Raw genomic sequence first — 21264 nt, forward strand, 5'->3', positions numbered from 1 at the left:
CACACACACACATATATATATATATATATATATATATATATATATATATATATATATAGATATATAGATATAGATATAGATATACATACACACACACAGAGATATATACACACACACACACAGAGAGATATACAGTTATTAGTACTTTTTCCATATGTCACATAATGGGAAGACCTGGATAAGATACAAATTTTCACAGCAAGTGAGGGATAATATGTAATCATTTGGAGCATATAGAACAAGTATTTAAAGTCAGAAGGTATACTGAGCTTGAATAAAGCAGATCTATGCATATTTAATTCTAAAATATAATTTTATTGGGTTTTCTTGTACATAAATAATATTACTGAATAAACTGCTTTGCTAAAAATGAAATATTTCTTACCATTGGTATTTTCCTGATGATAGCCTGCCTGTTTCTAGGCCACTTCTTCTTTTCATGATTTTCTGAATGATTTGTTGAATGTTGAATAAAACTTAAGAACTTACTCTAAAGCCTTTTAGAATGAGGCACAGGTATAAATAAATACATAAAAATGAGACAAATCCTAGTATTTGTATGCACATAAGGCGATTAGGAAAAAATAAATCTTCTTTGGATAAACTTATTATTAAATAAAAGAAAAATTTAGTTTTTCATGAATTACCATTGTCAACATTGTCATAATATAGGAAGAGCATAGCCTAGAATAGTCAGTAAAATGATCCAGTTTTGATCACTAGATATATCAAAATACCACCTTGTGTTTATACAGCACCTGTTTCTAACTAGGTGAAAGAACAATATCAATGATCTTTTTATTTATTTATTTTTTGCATTTGGATTTTATTTTGTTATAGCCATCAATACTTATTATGCAACTGTGCAGTTGGAAAAATGATCTCATTCATATTTTACTAACGTGGAAGTAGGTTCAGAAATATAGGTGACTTGAAAAAGCTCCAAAGAGAGATTTTTCATACAGACTTGAAAATGCCTAGTTTTCTCCAACATTGGTTGCTAGAGCTGCTGTTTTTGTTTTAATACCATCAGGTTTTTCTGTGTGTTTTCTTTTCTCTTTGGTCAGTAATCATTTTCTTCCTTCCTTTTTCTTCTCCACCTTTCCTTCCCATTTCTTCTCTCTGTCTTTCTTCTCCCTTCTACTTTCATTTTTTAAAAAAAATTCTACCCAGAAATTTGAGCAGAAAAGTAGTCTCAATTTTTTCATTGGATTTTCTTCTATGTAAATAATATTCCTGAGTAACTATAAAGTAGCTTCCCTAATTGACTAATTTTTGTGTTAATTGAATTAACAATTGTTCTGTGTAGCAATTGCTGCATAATAAACTACCACCAATTTAAAACTCTTCCTTCTGTTTGTCAAAGGACATATTACTAAACCAATTACCATTTTCAAACTCATTTACTCCATATACAAAGGCAATGTATTTCTTTGAACCCTGAGAGTAAGAATTTTGTCTTTAAGTCCTCATTTCATTGGAAAGGCTATTCTTACAGTTTCAGTTTTGTTTATTAAATTAGCTTTTCAAAGAGATTGTTAAAATATACCAAATTCTTTGAAGTCCCATTTGACCAGCAGCATGGGCTCCTCCTTCCTAATTTTATTTTTTCAGTGTACAACTTCTGACTACCCATCTCTTATTTTAACACCATCATTTGTAGGTTAAACTTATTAAATGTTTGCTTATATGTGATTGCTATACATAACACATATGGAAAACAAAATTAAAATGAATATAAAAGAAAGATGAACAGGTTTGCTTTCATGGATTACTAATTTTGAAGTCATACTAATTTTCAATTAGTCAGTGGGTGGAAAGTTTTCCAGAACTATGTTGATCAAGTACAAATTTTTAAAATTGTATTTTGATTAAGTTCAATTTAATGCAATTTCTTCATTATGCTTTAAAATTCATAAATATAAAAATAAACAATTACAATGCAGTTTATTATTAGGATTTTGAAAGTCATTAGCTAAAAGCATCAGCCTTTTATTTTTATTATGTGACCTTTTATGTATATAATTTAATATAATGCTTTTACACTTCTACTCCAGTTTATATTCATTTGTTACTTTTCCAAAGTCCTAGAAAAATAAATTATTTTATTTTTCTTTTTAATATTTTGATAAATATCTTCTTATATGATGGTCAACCTTTTTTGGCTTTAAGTAACTACATGACAATTGCCTATTTATTTGCTTTATGAGGAAAGAATATTCTGGCATGCAATGAGTTATCACACAGTGCTTTGTGTCAAGCTGTAGCACGTGTATACTCACTTACACAGTTTGTGCTAACAGCCATTGTTGGACCAGGCATTTCTCCAAAGCTCACAAGTTAGGGAATGGTAATTATAGCAAGTTGTATATTATAAATAATGCATGTATGTTCCGCACGAGCTATGTGGGATTTCGGCCCATTTGCTAGAACATAGCTGCATAATGATTTGTTTGGATTTTGTTGCAGATGATTGATAGTGCAGAATGTTGGCAATGATGTAAATTACTGTTGGGCTGCCTTGAAAATTTCAGTACAAGTGGTGATTTCTTCTCTTTTTCTGTGTGCTTGTCTAGTCTCGACAGACACCTGAGGGTGAGTTCCTTCCCCTTGACCAACTTGAACTGGATGTAGGTTTTAGTACAGGGGCAGATCAACTTTTTCTTGTGTCCCCCCTCACAATTTGCCACGTGATCGATGCCAAAAGCCCCTTTTATGACCTATCCCAGCGAAGCATGCAAACTGAACAGTTCGAGATTGTCGTCATCCTAGAAGGCATTGTGGAAACAACTGGTGAGTAAAAACATAGATATGCCATCAAGTTTTTTTTCCATAATTGCATTATATTATATGTACAATACCTGTAATAAATTGGTCTAAATGACTCGAGTTCACAATAATGAAAGTAATAACACGTCTCTTATATCTTTGTTAACACTAAATTGATATTACTTTGCAAATCCAGCTTTATTGTTTTGATGGTTACATGCCTGATATTAATACAGGAAAACTCACTGAAAAAAAAGGAACAAAGATGATGGCTTAGAAATGATTATGTTGTTCTGTTTTAATTATAAACTTGGATTTCCTATAATCATGATTTTTCATATTTTTTTATGATTTTCATATTTTCTAAACATTTAAGGTTAAAAAAACTCAAGGTAATTAGTAATAGCCTGAACCCAATGTGCATATTCTTCCCTTGAGGATGCTGATTTGGGGTGTCATTGATAGAGCTTCAATATCTATTATGTACAACCTCAGTGGAAAATTCCCTCTGTGTGTGTGTGTATGTATGTCTGCACGAAAGCAGCATTTTAATTTCAAAGTGGGTCAATAGATTTCCTCAGCTGAACCTTGACTAGTTTTGTTTAAAAAAAGAGAGATTTTTTTTTCTTTTTCTGCTTCAGCATAGCTATGTGCTGCATGGTATTCCTTAAGAGGCAAATACCATTGGAAGGCCCCAAATACTTAAAAATTTGCTACTCTCTGAGGAGAGTCAGGTTGGCAAGGGAAAGAAACAATAAAAAGAAGTAGATTATTTGGGACCTCAATATTGCCTAGCTGGTTGGGAACCTGCTGAATACTTGAGACCAACAGTGGAACATCTGTATGTCTGTGTGTGTGTGTGTGTGTGTGTATGTGTATGTGTACATGGATGTCTATTTTTCTTTAGGTAATTAAAAAAAGCAAGAAATATTTTAACTTTCAACTTCTAACTTTTTTCTTTCATTTAATCTTAAAATGCTATTATATATTAACTATAACAATATTGAACTTAACATTGACAGTAACATAAATTCAGTCTTTATACCAAAGTGTAAGATCTTTGATTACACATAGTTGCTTTTGTCTAAGGGGACAGCAAGCCATTGTAATTTTTCGCATCTATCATATAATGCCTATCAGAAATTTAAGGAAAATATTCAGTTTCTATGAACTTCTTTTCTTTCTCTTTAGAGAAGATAGTATAATTACTACCTCAACACTGTATCTTAAAAATTATTTTTTAATAAATGCTTCAGTTTAAAAATTATTTTTACTCATAAAAAAGAAAAGATTTACCTCATCAAACCATATTTGAAATTTGATATTTTTGTCCATTATTTGATGACTTAAGTCCTCATTGAATTCTCAACTAAAATTGAAATGATGTCATTGTACTTTTCTAAAATGTCATATATTAGTGAGCAATGAAATCAATTTATAAAGGTTCAGTCCAAGAAATACTTACATTTCACTGTAAATCTTATACATCTCATTTACCAAAGTAATAATGAATTATTAGAGCATAAGCAATACATGTAGGCATATTTCTTTATTCCTATAATATGTGATTCTTATAGTTTTGAACTATTATTTAAATCACTGACATGAGTGAATATTTTGTTTGAATTGATAGCCTTGTGGTCCTGTATTAGATCAGTCATAATTATTCATTTATACATCCATTTATCTTTAAATACTGTCTTTATTAAGAGTGAAATCATTTGCATACAAAATCACAGTCTAAAGATAAAATATTCCTCAACCTTCCTTTGTGTTTGTTGACCTTGATGTGTTTGAAAAATTCAGGTCAGGTATTTTGTAGAACATTTCTATTTGGATAAGTCTGGGGTTTTCTTATTTATTAAGTCTTTTGATTTTTGGCTTCTACATGGGCACTTTGAGGGAATGCTGAAGCAGGCTCTATTGAAAAATTTTACCTATATTTCAGAGGACCATGATTAGTAAATAATGTCCTATATAAGTCCGTGAACAATTCTGTAACATCAGTCATTCATTAGCATTATAGATTTTATTTTAACATTTTTTCCTTCTTGCTTTGTTTGTTTGTTTTAATGAACTGGCTGAGAATACTTTCAACATAAAATGTGAAAACTTAGCTGAAGACTGAATTTCTTATTTAGATATTACCTTTCATGGAGAAGAGATTATAGTCTATTTTCTTTTAACCTCTTAATTAAGCCTGTTTTCTAGATCTAATATAGCAAGACAAACAGAAAAAAACATTGCTCATAATTTATAGAATTTATTTGTTGGAAAATTTATCTGACATTTTGTTTGTGTATATGCCCTAACTAATTAAATTCCACACTGTTCAAACTCTGTAAAACCTGTCTGTTTCTAGCCATCCTTGAGTATGATAAAAATAACACTGACATTTTTATACCCATTTGATCATTTAAAATTTTATTGACATTTATTCAGATTCATCTTTAAAGATATTTTCTCCTTTATCCCTTCATTAAAAATAAAATTTACTTCCTCATCATATTTATTGCTTAGAATAAGACAGGAGTTTTTGAGTTTGTTTTAAGTCAGCAAGAATACCATTTTCTACCTCTGAAGTTCTTTGGTGTGGAGCCTTGTGAATAAACTTATACTAGATGCAGCTTTCCATCCTATTAAGCATTGAAGTAGCAAGTTTTCAAGCATGTATTTATTCACCAGATAGGTATTTATTGAATGTATGCTGTGTGCTAGGATGTATTTGAGATGCTAAACATAGTGACTGATACAACAGAATCCTTTTCCTCCTGGGTGTTATATTCTAATTGGAAGAGGTAGACCACAAAACACAAATAAATAAGCGAGATATTACCAGGTAATAATGTTTCAGGAATAAAGAACAAAGCAAGACAAGGTGGTAGGATGAAAAATGTATGCAGGCTACTTTAGGTTAATGGTCAGAGAAGACCTCACTGAGGAGGTGGTGTTTAAGCTGAGTCCAGCTCTCCAGAAGGATCACCTGGACTGGTTGGGGGCAGAATGCTGCAGGCACCGAGGAACAGCTGATGAGAGTGCCCCCATTTGGGAATAAGCCTGTTTTATTCCTGGAACCAAAAGACGGCGGAGGTGGTTGAAGCAGAGTGAACAGTGTGGAGAGTGAGGTGAGAAGCTGGAGAGGTGGAGGGGCCACCTCTGCACTAGAGATAATTTTATTGCACCATCAGGGACTTCATTAAAAAGCAGAGTAATAAGAATTTTAAACCATATGTAACACACACAAAACACTGTTGTTTCTACTGGGTTGCATGAAGTTTATTTGAAAATGAATAACCCTAGTGTCTTAGAAATACATACAAATGCATACAAAATTCAGACAGTCACCTCGTTCCTGTTAATCAAATTCTCCCTTCTGTTTACCCCTCCTTCCCTTCCCCTCATCCCAAGGCCATCCTCTGCTAAGAAAAAAATCTTCTAATCTCATTTACTTATTGCTTCTTTCCATTCCTGTGGTCTCAGCAGGAGTGGTGGGGAGGCAGGTGAGAAATTAGAAGCTTTCTAATTTCCATGGAAGTTTCAGCTTCCAGTCTAGGACTCCTAATTATTACTTTCCTCATTTCCTTGCAAATACTCCTCAGTGATCAGAGTCAAGGATTTTTGCCCTCCTGGCTTCAAGTGAATTGGACTTTACTGCCCAAGATTTGTCTCTTATTCATCAACAACCACTACAGACCTTTTCCCATCCAGCAAATTCTTAAATGTTGGTTACCTCTAACTCTTGCTCCCTTTGCTTCTTCTCCCAGGAGAGAGAACACTGCTGGAGGCAAACAAAGCATTGCAGATTTGGCTCATTAGAACTGGATGCTTTCAAACTTCAATCTGGTTTCTGCTGCTATTTGGCAGTCTTTTTAATTGTCTTTTCTGTACTCTCAGGCTTTCTCCTCATGGGATCTATTTTAGACCTTTTCTCTCCCTCCATGTCCTCAGTCCCAGCTGTCCCATCCTTCCTTGACACATCATCTCTCCACCTATTCTATTAAAAACAATGTGATTTTCTGTTAAAAATTTCTGTACATTCCTTTACTGTCTTTATCCTCTTCTCATAGTTATGTCCTCTTTTTCTTTTGTGGTAACAGTAGAAGAAAGTATTTTATCACAAATCGTATTCTTTATAAGTAGCTTTTCCCCCCATAGCCTGTGGGCTTACATTTAGTTTTTACCATACTATAAATCTAACATCCCACTGACTGCTTTGTCTTTCAGTTTTCTCTAAAGGGGGAAATAAATCTTGTTATTTGTTCCATTTATATGTTGTTTTTTTTCTTTCTTTCTGGGATTTAGAAACAAAAGATTTTCCCTTTCTGCCTTTCCCCCCCCTCCTCCTCAAACTCCTCCCCTACCTCCTTCTATTTTCTATATGTTCCTTATATCCTGCATCATTGCCCCTTGCTACTCCTCTAGCCTGCATAGTCTTCATAGCTATCTGCCTTTGTCTCTTTTCTTTTCTAGTTTAGATTCTGATGTTTTTGGTGAATTCACAAAGTACTCACAAGTTCACCATTCCTCTATCTCCAGTTATGAAACCTACCTCCAATTACGATCTCATGTTTTTTATTCATTTCAGGCCATATTTTTCCACTTCAGTGTCACCATTTTAATTCTGAGTCCCCTTCTCCACAGACCCACCAATCATCTAATACTCAAATTGCATCTCTTTTGGAAGGTGTGCCTTTATTAATCATCACCATTTTATCACTGCCAACACCTTTCCTTTTATATCCATCTAATTTATTCATTTGACGAATATCTGTTGAGCACATATTATGGCATAAGCACTGTTCTAGGCACTAGAAACACATTAATTAGCAAGACAAAATTTTTGCTCTGGAAGGCAATGATATTATGTGAGAAAACAGTAAAGAGAATGAAGTGCATCTTCTATAATGTTAGAAAGTGATAACATGTCGGTCGTGAAAAAATAAAGCAAGACTAGAAGGAATGGGAATGTAAGGAGGCCAGGGAAGCTGGTGAGGAAAAAGTGACAGTTGAGCCAAGTTAGTGTCTTGGGCAAAACAGATAGCTCAGAAGAGGGCATTCCAGGTGGAATTCCCAGCAGATGCTGATGTCCAAGGGGGTGGGGTAACTGTCTGCTCCTCCTCTTTGTGTTTTCTCTCCACTCCTCCTCTTTAAGCCACAGGAGGGTACTTCTCTGTTATTCAAACATGGATTTAGTACCTGTCAGATCTGTACTTATAAGTACATTGCTTACTATTGCCCAGTAAATTTGCTTGTAACTCTACTTTCAGGACACTTTTGTGTTCCATCATCCCTAATGATTTATATCAAAGAAAGCTAGGCTGCCTTTCTTTCCGTAATGCTCATATACTGGCACTTGATTTTGCCTCCTATATCTGTGATCATGCCGTTTTTCACTGCCTATGAAGGCATTTCTGTCTTCTCTCCCATAATACAGGATCACCTGTGTGTTGAATCTTTCCTGCATACTTTTAATCCACAGTTTTTCTTTAATAACACATGAAAATGAAAACTTCATATGGAAAGGCTATTGAACAAGTGCTCATTTTGGAAAAAAAATACAAATATACAAAAAGTAAAAATGTACTCTTGATTTCATTTAGTGTCCTCTCACCATATTGACAATTACCCTTTGAGCTGCCTGTATCAGATATGTTGTTACTGTGCTACATGTGCTTTTTTTTATAACTTGATTTATTGTAAAATCACTTGTTACTACCATTCATGTCAAATCATAATTATACATCATTAGCTTTGATGACTTTTTATATGCTAATCTATGTGTCTATCTAAACTTTTTAGTACCTATCCCCTGGTTTGGGATCTTCAGGTGTGTTTGCATTTAATAAGGCAAATACTCTTACATTCCATAGTTTAAATTTATTTAGTACCAACTGTACTACTTTGGATAAATTCATAGAAATGGAGTTCCTAGGTAAAGGGATTGTATATGTTTTACTTTTAATTTTATTTGAGTTGATTTGGTATTTTACATTTTATAATTTGGTATTTTATTTTGCAATGCTGGGGATCTAACCTAGGGCCTCGTGCATGCTAAAAAAGTGCTCTGTCACTTAGCATATCCTCAGACCAGTCTGCTAGTTTTTAATGCATATTTCAGGGTTGCTATTCAGAAAGTTAGGACCAGTTTACAGCTGTATATAAAGGTGCCTTGCCAAATTCTTGCCAAAACAAGTAGAATTTTAAAAGTTTGTCATTATATTGTTACTTTTAATTAGTATTGAGGTTGCAGTTGTTGATCTGCCTGTTGGCTATGTGTTCTGTTTTTCAAATTGTCAGTTAATATTGGTCATTTGCAAATTGAAACTCTTTTTTTATGCAGAAAGGTCTTGTATAATTCGGACACAACTATGCAAAATCATAACTCTGATAGTCTTTACCTTTTATCAATATATTCTTCATGTATATATATAAATTATTTTGTCATATGGATTTCATATGTGTTTTGTTACATCTTCAAAAAATTTTAATCTTGTAATTATGCTTAAGAACTTCATTTTATGGCTATTTACTTTTATACCATAGATTCAAGAAAGTGGTAGATTCCAGCAAACATCTCTGTTTTGTTTTGTTTTCAATTGATTTTAATAGAACTGTTCTCACTTTAAAAACTTGCTTTATCAGTCATTGATTATTTTTTTGTAGGAACTCAGTCAATCGATACTCTTGAAATTACCTATATTATCTTATATTCAAGATAGTACAGATTGCCTAAGGAGGAAGTCTACAGTCCAGAAGGAGAGACAAGTAGAGCTAAATTCAGTATTAGCATGGTCTGCTCAAATAAATGCCAATCAGAGTATATTTGGAGCCTAGAAGCATGGTCCCTGGATGGATTTCTTAAGGGGGTCTGAGAAGGCCCTCTGGAGGACATGGCACAAGCTGAAACTGAATGAGAAGCAGAAGCTTCTCAGGAAACTGAGCTTTCTGGCCAGAGACAGCCAGGGCAGGCCCTGAGAATTCATTTTATTAGGGACATCACCAATAATTTAGTATGCAGAGGTAAAAAGACGTGTAGGACCACTGTCTGGAGATGAGCCTAGAATTGTCCCTCGATGATAATTTGGGCCTAATTCTGCAAACAATAAAGCCCAGGAAGGCTTTAAGCCTGAGAATGCCACAGTGGTAATTGCATGATAGAAAGAGCCCTCTGGCAGCAGGCAGAGGATGGCTTGAGTGGGACTGAGCTCTGAGAAGGCCAGTCATTAGGCCACTGCATCAGGTCCCACCAGAGGTAATTGAGTTCTGCGTGAAATTGTCTGGCTCAGACAACTACGTGACTGTCGAAAATAATGAAGAAGGCCCCTCATTTTAAAGTTGTTACTGTGATTAAGTGGAAATGGGGAAAAGGGCCCTAGCGTCTTTCCTCCTGAAATTTCATTACTATTTAGAAGAATCCACGTCACCCAAAGAAATAAAAAGGAATTAATAAATGAATAAATGAATTTAGAATAATAAATAAAACATCACTAATAAGCCATTAACTCTTCTCCCTCCGGACTAGTGAAAAGTAACTTATTTCAAAGGAATAGATCCAGGCAGTATCTGAACTTTTGAACAATTAAGATATTTCTATAATTTTCCTCTCTTAATGATTCTATAGTAGTTAGCTCTATTAATTTATTAATATTAATATTATTAATTAATAATTAATTAATCATTCCTCCTTAGTGATCCATCAAAAGACAGTGATCAGAAAACTGTCTCATGGTATGGTAGATGAGGTAACACTGCCCTGTCCATGTGTAATTTTGCATTCTTACTAATTGCAGTTTCTGAATCATTAGACTGTGAATTGATCAACCCATCTCCAGGACCTAAATCAGAGGTGTTTCTCTGTCTAGTTTCCCTGTTCCTTTGAAGACTCCTGTTACCTTTTTCAGTAATTGCTGGTGTTTATTAGAAGACTATTACCTGATCAGGTAAAAGTCAGTGATATATGAATCCATATAGATGACATGTCTGAAAATAAGCAATCCCTAGCAACTTCCATTATATTTCTTACGTTTGTTAAATACCTATTGGTTTCTTCATTGTGATTTTTTTTTTTCTCTTTTACAGACACTTTATAAATAATTCACTAAGTAAAAACAAAACTGATGTTTTGGGAATCTGGATCCTTTTTAAATCTAAAGCAACTTTTTATGAGTCATTTCTAAGTAAAATTTTACTTTATCATCTTTTGATTATTGAAGAAAATTTTCAGCTTTTAAAACATTAGTATCCAATTACTGAGCACCAGGTGACCAACTATCCTGGTTTGCCTAAAACTGAAAGGTTTTGTGTGATGTGGGAATTTTAGTGATGAATCTAGAATGTTTGGAGGAAGCCAAGATGGCAAGGAGGAGTCACCCTACTTAGTAGCTGAGGATTGTTAGCTTAACCTTCTTAATTGGAAGCTTCAATTTACTTGCTGATGGAGAATCATTGCACATTCATTAGACCCAGGACACTGTGTGCAGCTATTTACCGTTTCATAGGAGGGAATATCATTATGCTTATGGCAAAGTTCAAAAAGGTGATTTTCATAAGTTTATACTAAGACAAATGCTGACTATTAGTTATTAAAGCTAAAGCATTAGGCCTTCAGTAATGTTTTAGTTAGACATTAACTAAAACATTTACTGAAAATGGAATACATTTTTTAACACTGATGTTTGTTTGTCCTCTTCCATTTTCTCACTCTACTTTTGTCATTACTGCAGTCTCAAAAAGACATTAAAAACATATAGACATAAGGTAGTTTTTTTTTTTTTCATTGCTGTCTTTTAGTATAATTTAATTAATATGATCCTAAGCACCTTAGGGGATAGTGTCTTGTTCCTTATGCAAGAGACTGGTATGGGTAAATTACTGGAGGTAAGGTGTTTGGGGTGGAGTCCACTGTACATTTTTTACAGTTTGGCCTAAGGCTGATAGGAATTAAAGAAGTTAGCAACTTTTATAGATAATCTTGTTGATTATTAAGTGTAAGCACTGAGGAATTGTAAAGGGTGAGACACAGTTTTGGTTAAGACATGGCATAATACAGTGACTAAGAACTTCATGATTTAGAATTTAACTAATTTTCTTTTCTTTCTTCTTTCTTTTTTTTTTTTTCCTCCTTTGGTACTGGGGAATTGAACTTAGGGCAATTTAATAACTGAGCCATATCCCCAGCCCTATTTATTTTTCATCTGGAGACAGAGTCTCCTAAGTTGCTTAGGGCCATGCTAAGTTGCTGAAGCTCACTTTGAATTTATGATTCCTCTTCCTCAATCTCCCCAGTTGCTGAGATTACAAGCATATACCACCTTGTCCAGCTTAGACATTAAATAATTTTCTGAGTTTTTCAAGGTCAGATGTTAGGACCATCAGAATCTCATGGGATTGATAAAATGCTGACTTCAGGGCCCTCACTTAGACTTACAGGGTTAAAATATCTAGGATTTGTGGTTCAGGAAATTTGCATTCTTAATCATATGGATGATTCTTATTAAAAGACTTGAAGTATGAGAATGTCTTTACTTTGCATCTGTGAAAGCCACTAATATTTATTGAATTAACTACTCGACTGTGGAGTATCTTGACCTGACTTTCCACAATAGCACATGGTAAAACTGAAAGAGAACATAGCTCTTTAAACTTGTGAAATGTACAGAGACAAGAAGCTGTATGTTGATTCAGACTGTGCTGATCAATGTAGCCAAATGCAAATTAATGTGGGTAGAAAACAGTGGAAACCAGGAGTATGAATTAAAATGCATTGCTATTCATCATCATAACCAAGAACAAGATGTGTTATGTATTATGGAACATTGTGTGAAGATGTAATATAAATGCCAAACAACGATGTTAGTGTTACTTGCTGATGGAGAATCATTGCACATTCATTAGACCCAGGACACTGTGTGCAGCTATTTACTGTTTCATAGGAGGGAATATCATTATGCTTATGGCAAAGTTCAAAAAGGTGATTTTCATAAGTTTATACTAAGACAAATGCTGACTATTAGTTATTAAAGCTAAAGCATTAGGCCTTTCTTCTTTTGGAGAAAATATTGTAGCTATAACAGAGATTAAGTAGAAATAGGCTTTTAATAGCTCTGATAATGAGTGGGTAAAATTTAAGATCCAGAAAGAGTGAGTTCAACTTGACAAATAAGGATTCTAGGTCCAATTTGCCTCACTATGATTAGTTTTTACTTTGTTATTTCTGTGCCCCAGGCTTTATCTGCAAAAGAGCTAAGATCATTGACCTATTCAGCTTATAGCAGTGACCTTAGCAGTGAAATTCGAGTGGGAAATCATTACTGCTGTCTTGTTGCTGCTGTTGAAAATAAATGTTGAATGAAATGAAGAAACATGAAATTATTTTATAAACTGTGGCATCTTAGTATTTATTAATAATAGTGGTGGAGTGGCAACAGAACATGGAAAAGGTCCCCTCATGTAACAAGATGGGGAGGAAAAAAAGTAGAAAAATCAATTCTTTGTTGTCTGAAGGGTGACTTATCTTTGGAGCATAATTTTAATTGTGTTGATTTTACATGGGTTTTATTTGCTTAACCTTTTAGACCTAAAATATACTTAAATGCCTGGAGTCCCTTGAGTTCTCATCCATTCCTGTTTCCTGTCTCAGAGAAGAGCTATGTTTAGACCATTTCAGGGATGATAAGATCTGAAAGGCTTTGGAGAAAGAGCATCTTAGTCTCCCTTAAATTATTGTCAAGAAATTTTCCATATGTCTCCAAATTAGTTTTTAATATAACATAAGCCCTTTATTTTATTTTTTAAATTTTATTTTCATGTTAGATTTCTTGTCATTTAAGCTGGAAAATGTTCTATTGGTTTCAAAAGTCATCTTTTTTCACCTGTAGTGTCACCCTTCCCATTTTGATACAGGAAAAATCTTGTTCCTTGGAACCAAAGCTTTCTCCCCAGTACACACAGGTATCTGAGGATAAGTGTGGGGCCATCATGTGCTGAGGTGGTTTGGACCTCATGCATGTTGAACACATGTGTCATTTTGTGGAGAGGCTTTCGGCAGTTTTTTTTTTTTTTTTTAAGGACTTTTTCTGAGAGTTTGCTTTCTGACTCATGTTCCTGATTCAGCAGTTCCCCAGAAATGGCTTCAATCCTTCTGTATTTGGCAGCACTACTTAGAGAATGTAGAAGGAAAATGATGCAGCCTCTTTGAGTTTGTGTCTATATTTATTTAGATTAGCATTATCAGATCCAAAAATATTTTAACATATGTTATCTGGATTTTTTCTATTTTTGCTTTGCTATACATTTTTCCTCCAGTGGCCTTTTTTTTTCAAATATAATTTAGTACCTTCCATTTTAATTTTTGTGCATTACATGCAAAGATTTGTTAAACATATATGGCTTAACCTATGCATTTAGTTAAGATTTTAATATTTCATAGCCTATAAATTTAGAATAGTAGGGCTTCACAGTAATTCTTTATGAAAATAAAGTTCAGCTGTCTTAAGTATTTAAGGCCAACTTGCTGAAGTGGAGGACAAACTTTGATTTCAAACATTTTATGTCTTATATTGTCCAGTGTACTACTGATCTTACAGTCTTAATTCAATCATTGAATATTCTTTAAATTCAATCTAACAAGATGAATTTAACTTATTTTAAAATGTGTTTAAACAAATGTCCAGTGTACTACTGATCTAAAGATCTTAATTCAATTATTGAATATTCTTTAAATTCAATCTAACAAGATGAATTTAACTTATTTTAAAATGTGTTTAAACATAAATGTGTCAAAACATGACTCAGAGAAGAGATGTAAGCTTTACAAAGGCTCTCCTACATCCCATGTTCTGCTAGACCAGTGGTACAGAAAGCAGTTTAAACATTGTAACTTATTTATCTGCCCAATATGAGGTCTTCCCTAGCCTGGGTATAAGCTTGGTGAACTCTTAACATGCTGGTTTTACCTTTCAGAAAGCATGTTTCTTACTTTGCTTAACACTGGAAGGCAATGGAACCAGTACAAGTTGAGAGGAAGAAATGAAAAGTTATTTATGATTTCTGCATCTTTGCCGTCACCTTATTAGATAGTTGAATTTGAGTGATAGAATTATAAAGATAAAAATGCATCTCAGGGATAATCTAGTTAAAATTTCCCATTTTAGAGAAATGGAAACTATGATTCAATGAGATAAAACAATTTTCCTATTTTCTCAGAACCCACTGGTAGAATAATCTGGAAGATGTTTTTTGTGCTATCAATCTTACTCCAGCTTTGAACTCATTAGCAGTAAAGTTTCACCTATTTAAATGTATTTCTTGCTTCCCTACTTTAAAATAATTTACAATGGCATGAAAATTATATTTTGTTAAGGCATGTCAAATGGTCTTATCTATTTCTTAAGTCTAAGTTATAGATCCAATTAACTAGTTATCTAGCTGAGTTAAAAGGAAAGCAGTCCATAGATTTATGCCTTAAAATAGTGCCGATTGTGAGTACTGCAAAGTCTTTTCTCAGTAATGTCAACAATACTAAAGGTGGAAGATACCAAGATATCCATTTTTTAATAACTACGTATCCCCCAGATATCAAGATCTTTTTCAGGCATCAGGAATATTAAAGTCCAAGGGTAGCATGAGGAATAATAAAGTCCAAGGGTCGCAGCCAGCAGAACTCCTAACCCTGTGAGAGAGGAGGGCAGCAAAGAATAGTTTAAAGGAGGAAAGTACCATGCTGTGGGGGGCTTGTGTGAAGGAATTGGGAAGGACATGTGAAAGGTGGCCAGGCAAAGAAGGGTGTGAGGAGTATGATGAAAAGAATGACAGAGGTATATGACCTCAGTTGAATGGAAAAGGGAAAACTTGCTATGTTTAGGTTACATAATGGCATTCATTTGGCTAAAGGCAGAGAGTGTGCCTGTGAAATAATGGGAAAGAAGAGTTCAGGAGATGGTAATAAAAAGTAAAGGTTGGAAAACATGCCAGATTCAAGTCCTACATGTGTTTGCACTTAATTGCAACAAGTAGGAAGGACACAGTTAACATTTTTTTTTTTAAATAATTCTTTCTAGTTGTCAATGAACCTTCATCTATTTATCTATCTATCTATCTATCTATCTAATGCAAACATTCTGGGCAAGTTCTCTACCTCTGAGCTCCAAACCCACCCCACAGTTAACATTTAAAATGAAGATTGATATGAGCTCAATTTCAGTTGAAAAATCAATCAGCTGTCTGACTTTGGAGAAAATATCCAATCTGGCAGAACTAGATGTGTAAGCCAGGTAGAGTATAGTGGTAGTAATTTCGATGAATGGTGTTTACCTGTTGCTGGTGGAACAGCAATGGTGGAAGTTTAAAGAAGCTTTCATTTGGGCTAAGATATCAGAGAAGATATTTTGGCAGCTTGAAGTACATAACATTTCTTGTTGCCCCTGATGAAGTTCAGTGTCTGAAGATGGAGAAGTCAATTAAGATGGGGAAACTGGGCTGGCTTGGAGGTGTGAAAAGGTAGAGGACACAAAGCAGAAGTTTCTAAATTCTCATTAGGGCTAGAGAGGTATGAATGGAATAAGGCTAGAAGGTAAGGTGGGAAAGGGGCTGGGAGAAGGAAAGGATAGCTCAGTGTGCCAGGACTTCAACTCATTAGCCAAAAAAGCCATCATAGGTGTTGAAACAGGACAGGTTTGTGATCAGATTTGTATAAGATCACTAAATAATTATGAATGAGATAAATAATATTAAAATATTTAAAATTTCCTTTTTCATTCCTAAATGTTCTCTGTTGATTTTGTCCCTTCTGAGAGGATAAATGCCTTAATTTGAATTCATTTAACTTTTGAAAAATGTTTTGCATCAATGGACGAAGTAAATTTTATAAATCAAATGAGACATGCTCTGTACTTCAATAAAATAAATGGTCTTAAATTACTAATTTTAAATGAAACATTGTTAGACTTTATTCTTTTTAAGTTTAAATATTTAGAGTGAGTTTGTATTAAAGCATGATTTTAAAATATCCACTCTACAGAGGTATGAAAGGTAAAAGTTTCAAATCATAATTTGAATTAAAAATATTTTTGAAGAAAAAAATCTGCAAAAGTACTTGAATTTACTCAATTATTTCTTCTCTCTATACAATTACATAGTTTAAAATTAAGTTCTAGAGGAAACTTTTGAATCATGCCCCATTTGTCTTACAAAATTCTTTAAGAAATAAAGTTATGGCTCTGTGAAGAAAATAAAATCTCAAAAATCTGATATATATGAAATTAGAAAATTATATGAATGTTTAGTACGAAGACAAGTGATAAATTTTATGGTTATAGAGATTAGTATATTAATGACAGTGATCATTATTAATATTATTAATAAGATAGCAGGATTATCTGAAACTAAAAATGTCACTTATGTGTGTATGAGTGTGTATGAGTATGTGCCTCTGGCGTTTTGATGTACAAATTTAAGATTAACCATGCACCATTATCACCATTATCATAATCATTATCATTATCATTATTTATGCTATTACAAGAATAATGTAGTTCAGGAAGCACTGACTGTGGATAAATTCTACCTTAATATTGAAAAAAAATGCGTCTCCAATTGATTTAGGAAAGAAGATGTGCAAATAATTCCATTTTTCTTACAGCTCCAGAACTTTCTTTTGCTGTGTCACTAGCATCAGGGTAGGTTGTTCCCACTCAGGCAGTGATTTTTACTCTGCAAGCAGAAGTGAGAACAGAGCATAATCTGGTGAAGAATGATTTTCCTAGTATACTTTATTTCCTGGAATGGTGCCAGCCATCAAGTGTCATAGGAATATTTTATTGCTTTTTAACCTTAACTTTGCCATGCCCCAATATAATGTGATTTCAATTTGGAAAATAAAATATCTAATTGGCAAAAGTAAATTCTATATTGTAGCTACATTATACTTGGCACATTTTCTTTTTAATTATTTATAAGTAAAATGCTGTATTTTATTGTTAATATACATGTATATCTTTGATACAGACCTGAGACAGGAAAAAATGTTTGAACTGTAGAATTTTTAGTGACTTATCTGGGTTTTTAATGGTACACTTGGGAGATTCTTCTGCTGCTTAATGTTGCATGTTTCAAAAATAATTTTCTTAGAAATTCAAAAAATCTCCTTCAAGAAATACAACTTTGTTGACATAATGTCAGACACAGCCTTTTGGAGTTTTTGAAAGTAAAATCTTTCAAATTTGTTTTGATCACATTTACCGTTTGTCATTTTCTAGTCAGACAATGAATATTTTTTTCTGGTTTGCATTTTGTTTTTGTTTTATTTGTTTTTTTACTCCTCCAAAATTCTCTTTTGGAGACTCACTCTACTTTTTGTATCTTGTATTTTCTAACCTTCATTCTCCACCAGATGTCTGGATGTTTGGAGAGAATCTTTTCTTTGAAATTTGCCTTTTTTGAAAAACAGTAATAATATCTCTTCATCTATAACTCCAAGAGCTGTCTTGAAAACTAAAAGAGATTGAAGTAGAGAATGTGAGTTGCAGGATTGAAGTCCTGCATAGAAAAAAGTTTTCAAGCTCAGTGAATGTCCCTGTGTCGTCTTCACATTTTGCTCCCAGTTGCCACCTACTTAGATACATGAACATTCCCAGTTCCACTTCCAGTGTTTTTCCTTAGAAATATTTGATACTTTTCCCTTATCAAACTTTATTTTTCTACTTCTTGACAATACTTTTAGCTTCCCATTTTTATTAACATTTATGGTGCAACCTAGACCTCCATTAACCTGAAAATTATTTTAGTTTATGGAAATAGCATGAATTAAATTTATTCAGAAGCTCTAATTTTTAGTGTACACAGAATATAATATGTGGTTTTACATAGTGTCTCATGTTAAAAGTTTGCTCAGAATTTGAATTTCTGGAGTCTGGAGGTTATACATGGTGTTAACTTTTTATAAACATATTTAGAGTACTTCTGACTTGCATGGTCAGCAGATATGGTAGATGAATATTGGGTTACAGTACAGTTCTAACTGGTCATGCTGTTTCTGCCAAGACAAATAATATTCTCAAATAATATTTTTCTATATTTACAATGTATGTATAATATTGCATGTCCTAGTTTGGGCTGAGTGAAGAGAAGTTAATATTTTATAAAATTATTAAGAGCAATAATAATATTCTGAAAATATATTGATTATGAGGAATTGAAAATGACTTAAATATTGCTGTTTATATTACTCTCATCTTAGTATTTATGTCATTTCTCAATTGTGTTTATTCAACATTTCTTTTTCTGGTTATATCAAAATTTCAATAGTATTTTAGGGTCATAATGTGTATATGTTTAGTAGGTTAGCCCTTGGTTATTCATGGTGACCTCCTTATGTTTTAATAACAGTATAAATGTAGCCAGTAAAACTACTCATACCCTTGGCATTATTTTTTATTTATGGGAATAACCTTGTCATGTATTTTTTGTGATACATTGCCCCAATGTTCTGATGCTGAGTAGCCTTGTAAATGTCTGATTTACTTTGTAATCTTCATATATTTGAAAGGGGAATATCTAAAGGATCATATATTCTCAAAGCTTTTATGATGTTAGAATAAATGACATATGAGTATACTCCAGGTTTGATATCACTTTGGGAGAATTTATGTCATTGATTCCTGGAATCATTGGACCAAATCGATCACCACTAGTGAAAAGGTTTAATATTCACTGAGTTGTTTGAATTTCCTGAAGTACAGTATGGTACATGTTAATTCAGTGGACTCAGTTTAAAGTATATCAGATTGTTAGAAGAGGTGTGCTGTTGTATTTGAGAAAATCACACATGCTTTGGTTACAGATATGGGCCATGGAATCAGATTGCTTATTTTTTGTCTCTGCCATGTATTATTTGCCCGATTCTGGGCAAGTTGATTACCTTCCCTTTGTCTTGGTATTCTCATATGAGGTAGAAATTATACCTATTTCCATTTCCCTTTAGAGGGTAGAGAAGGATGAAATTAATAGTGTTAAAATGAGATTTTATAGTTAATATGCTTAGCACATTATCTGCAGCTTAAGGAGCATCCAGTAAAAGTATTAATAGTTGTGATTGTTATTAAATTCATTATTATTATAAGATTTTTCAGTTTAAATCATTTCTGAGGAGTAACAATAGCTTTAATATCTATAATTTTCTTAGACTAATTAACTTCTTATAAAGGATGGAATTTGTGTGAAATTACAATAAATTTACAACATCTTATTAATGTTACAAAAAATGAAGGATTTTTAGTTTCAGCATGTTTTTAATTGACCAAAGTTTAGTATGACCAAAATAAATTTAAAATTGGATTGATTTATGCCAAGTTGTGAGAATTACACCATATATATATATATATATATATATACACACACACACACACACACACACATATATGTAAATATTATGATTAGCTTTGCCAACCGATAATCATAAAAGAATTTCACCTATACTTTAACTTAAATGCTATTAAAGTCATAAAGTGGTAAGAGCTGTTTAAGTCTTCTCTTAAACTGATTTAATCATGTCATTTAATTATGTTCCTTTGAACTGTGCTATCATCTTGAGTATAAGTCTTCATAATATTTTTTTAGATCTCGTGTTATTAACAACAGTGTAACTTCTCATTGACTCAGGCTTTTCTTTTTTCATTTTTGATACAAAGATTATTTTAGGGTATTTTGCAATAGCCTACTTATTATGTAAACCAGCACCAGTAAAACAGTAATATTGGCTTATATTGTCTGTCAAAAAAATTTAATTATCATGACTTCTTGTCATCAGTGAGAAGCAAAGACTGAGGACTAGAGACTGCACATCTAAAGCAACTCTATAAATCAGTTTTTAAAAACAGAACAATAATTTTAAATCAGAATAATCTTTCATCAGAATCTTTAATTTGTTCTTGCAATATTGTCTTCTAAAATTGTATGAACTAGGAAGGCAGTTTTGTTACAAATTGTTGAAAATCCAAGCAACTGTGACATCAGCAGCTAGGGGTTTATTTTTCATTTGTAATGAGATATTCAGAAGCAGGCAATCAGGCTGGTCCTGCTGCTTAAAGATGTCCTCAAATGGCCAGACTCCCTCCTGACTTCACTGTCTTTAATGTTTGCTTTTCTTACTTGGGATCTTAAGATGGTTGCTGCACCTTGAGACATCATTTAAGAATTATAAGGAGAAAAATGGGACAAAAGAAAGGTCAACAGTGCTTTCTCCTACAGATACCATCATTTTATTCAGAAAAGAACAATTCCTAGGAAATTCTGCCCCCATTGCATTGGTCATAACTGCCTCCTCCCACCACCTGGTTCCAACTGTTAGACTTTTACAAATTGAGTATTTATAGCTGTGCACATTTCCTTGGACTAAATAAGGGTTGTGTTAGTGAGGAATGATGGGCTATGGGAAGAAATAATCTCAGAATAAAAGGGAATATTTTTCAGTCAAGTTTTAAAGTTATGTTAAAGCAATAT

The 21264-nt window shown here is 33.2% G+C and overlaps 1 protein-coding gene across 3 annotated transcripts in view; it reads left to right on the plus strand.

Annotated features, from left to right (window-relative positions):
* The window catches only part of Kcnj3 (potassium inwardly rectifying channel subfamily J member 3), a 135628-nt gene that overhangs the window by 10149 nt on the left and 104215 nt on the right, over nt 1–21264 (plus strand). For 2 of the 3 annotated variants that reach the window (XM_015478965.2, XM_048812279.1), the window contains one exon: nt 2577–2793. The exons of the other annotated variant lie outside the window; for it this stretch is intronic. In XM_015478965.2, coding sequence (XP_015334451.2) covers nt 2577–2793 — 217 coding nt within the window. The remainder of the gene's footprint in view (nt 1–2576; nt 2794–21264) is intronic. 3 annotated transcript variants of the gene reach the window in all.

The sequence above is a fragment of the Marmota marmota genome, unplaced genomic scaffold (assembly GCF_001458135.2).
Source record: "Marmota marmota marmota unplaced genomic scaffold, marMar, whole genome shotgun sequence".
NCBI lineage: Eukaryota > Metazoa > Chordata > Mammalia > Rodentia > Sciuridae > Marmota > Marmota marmota.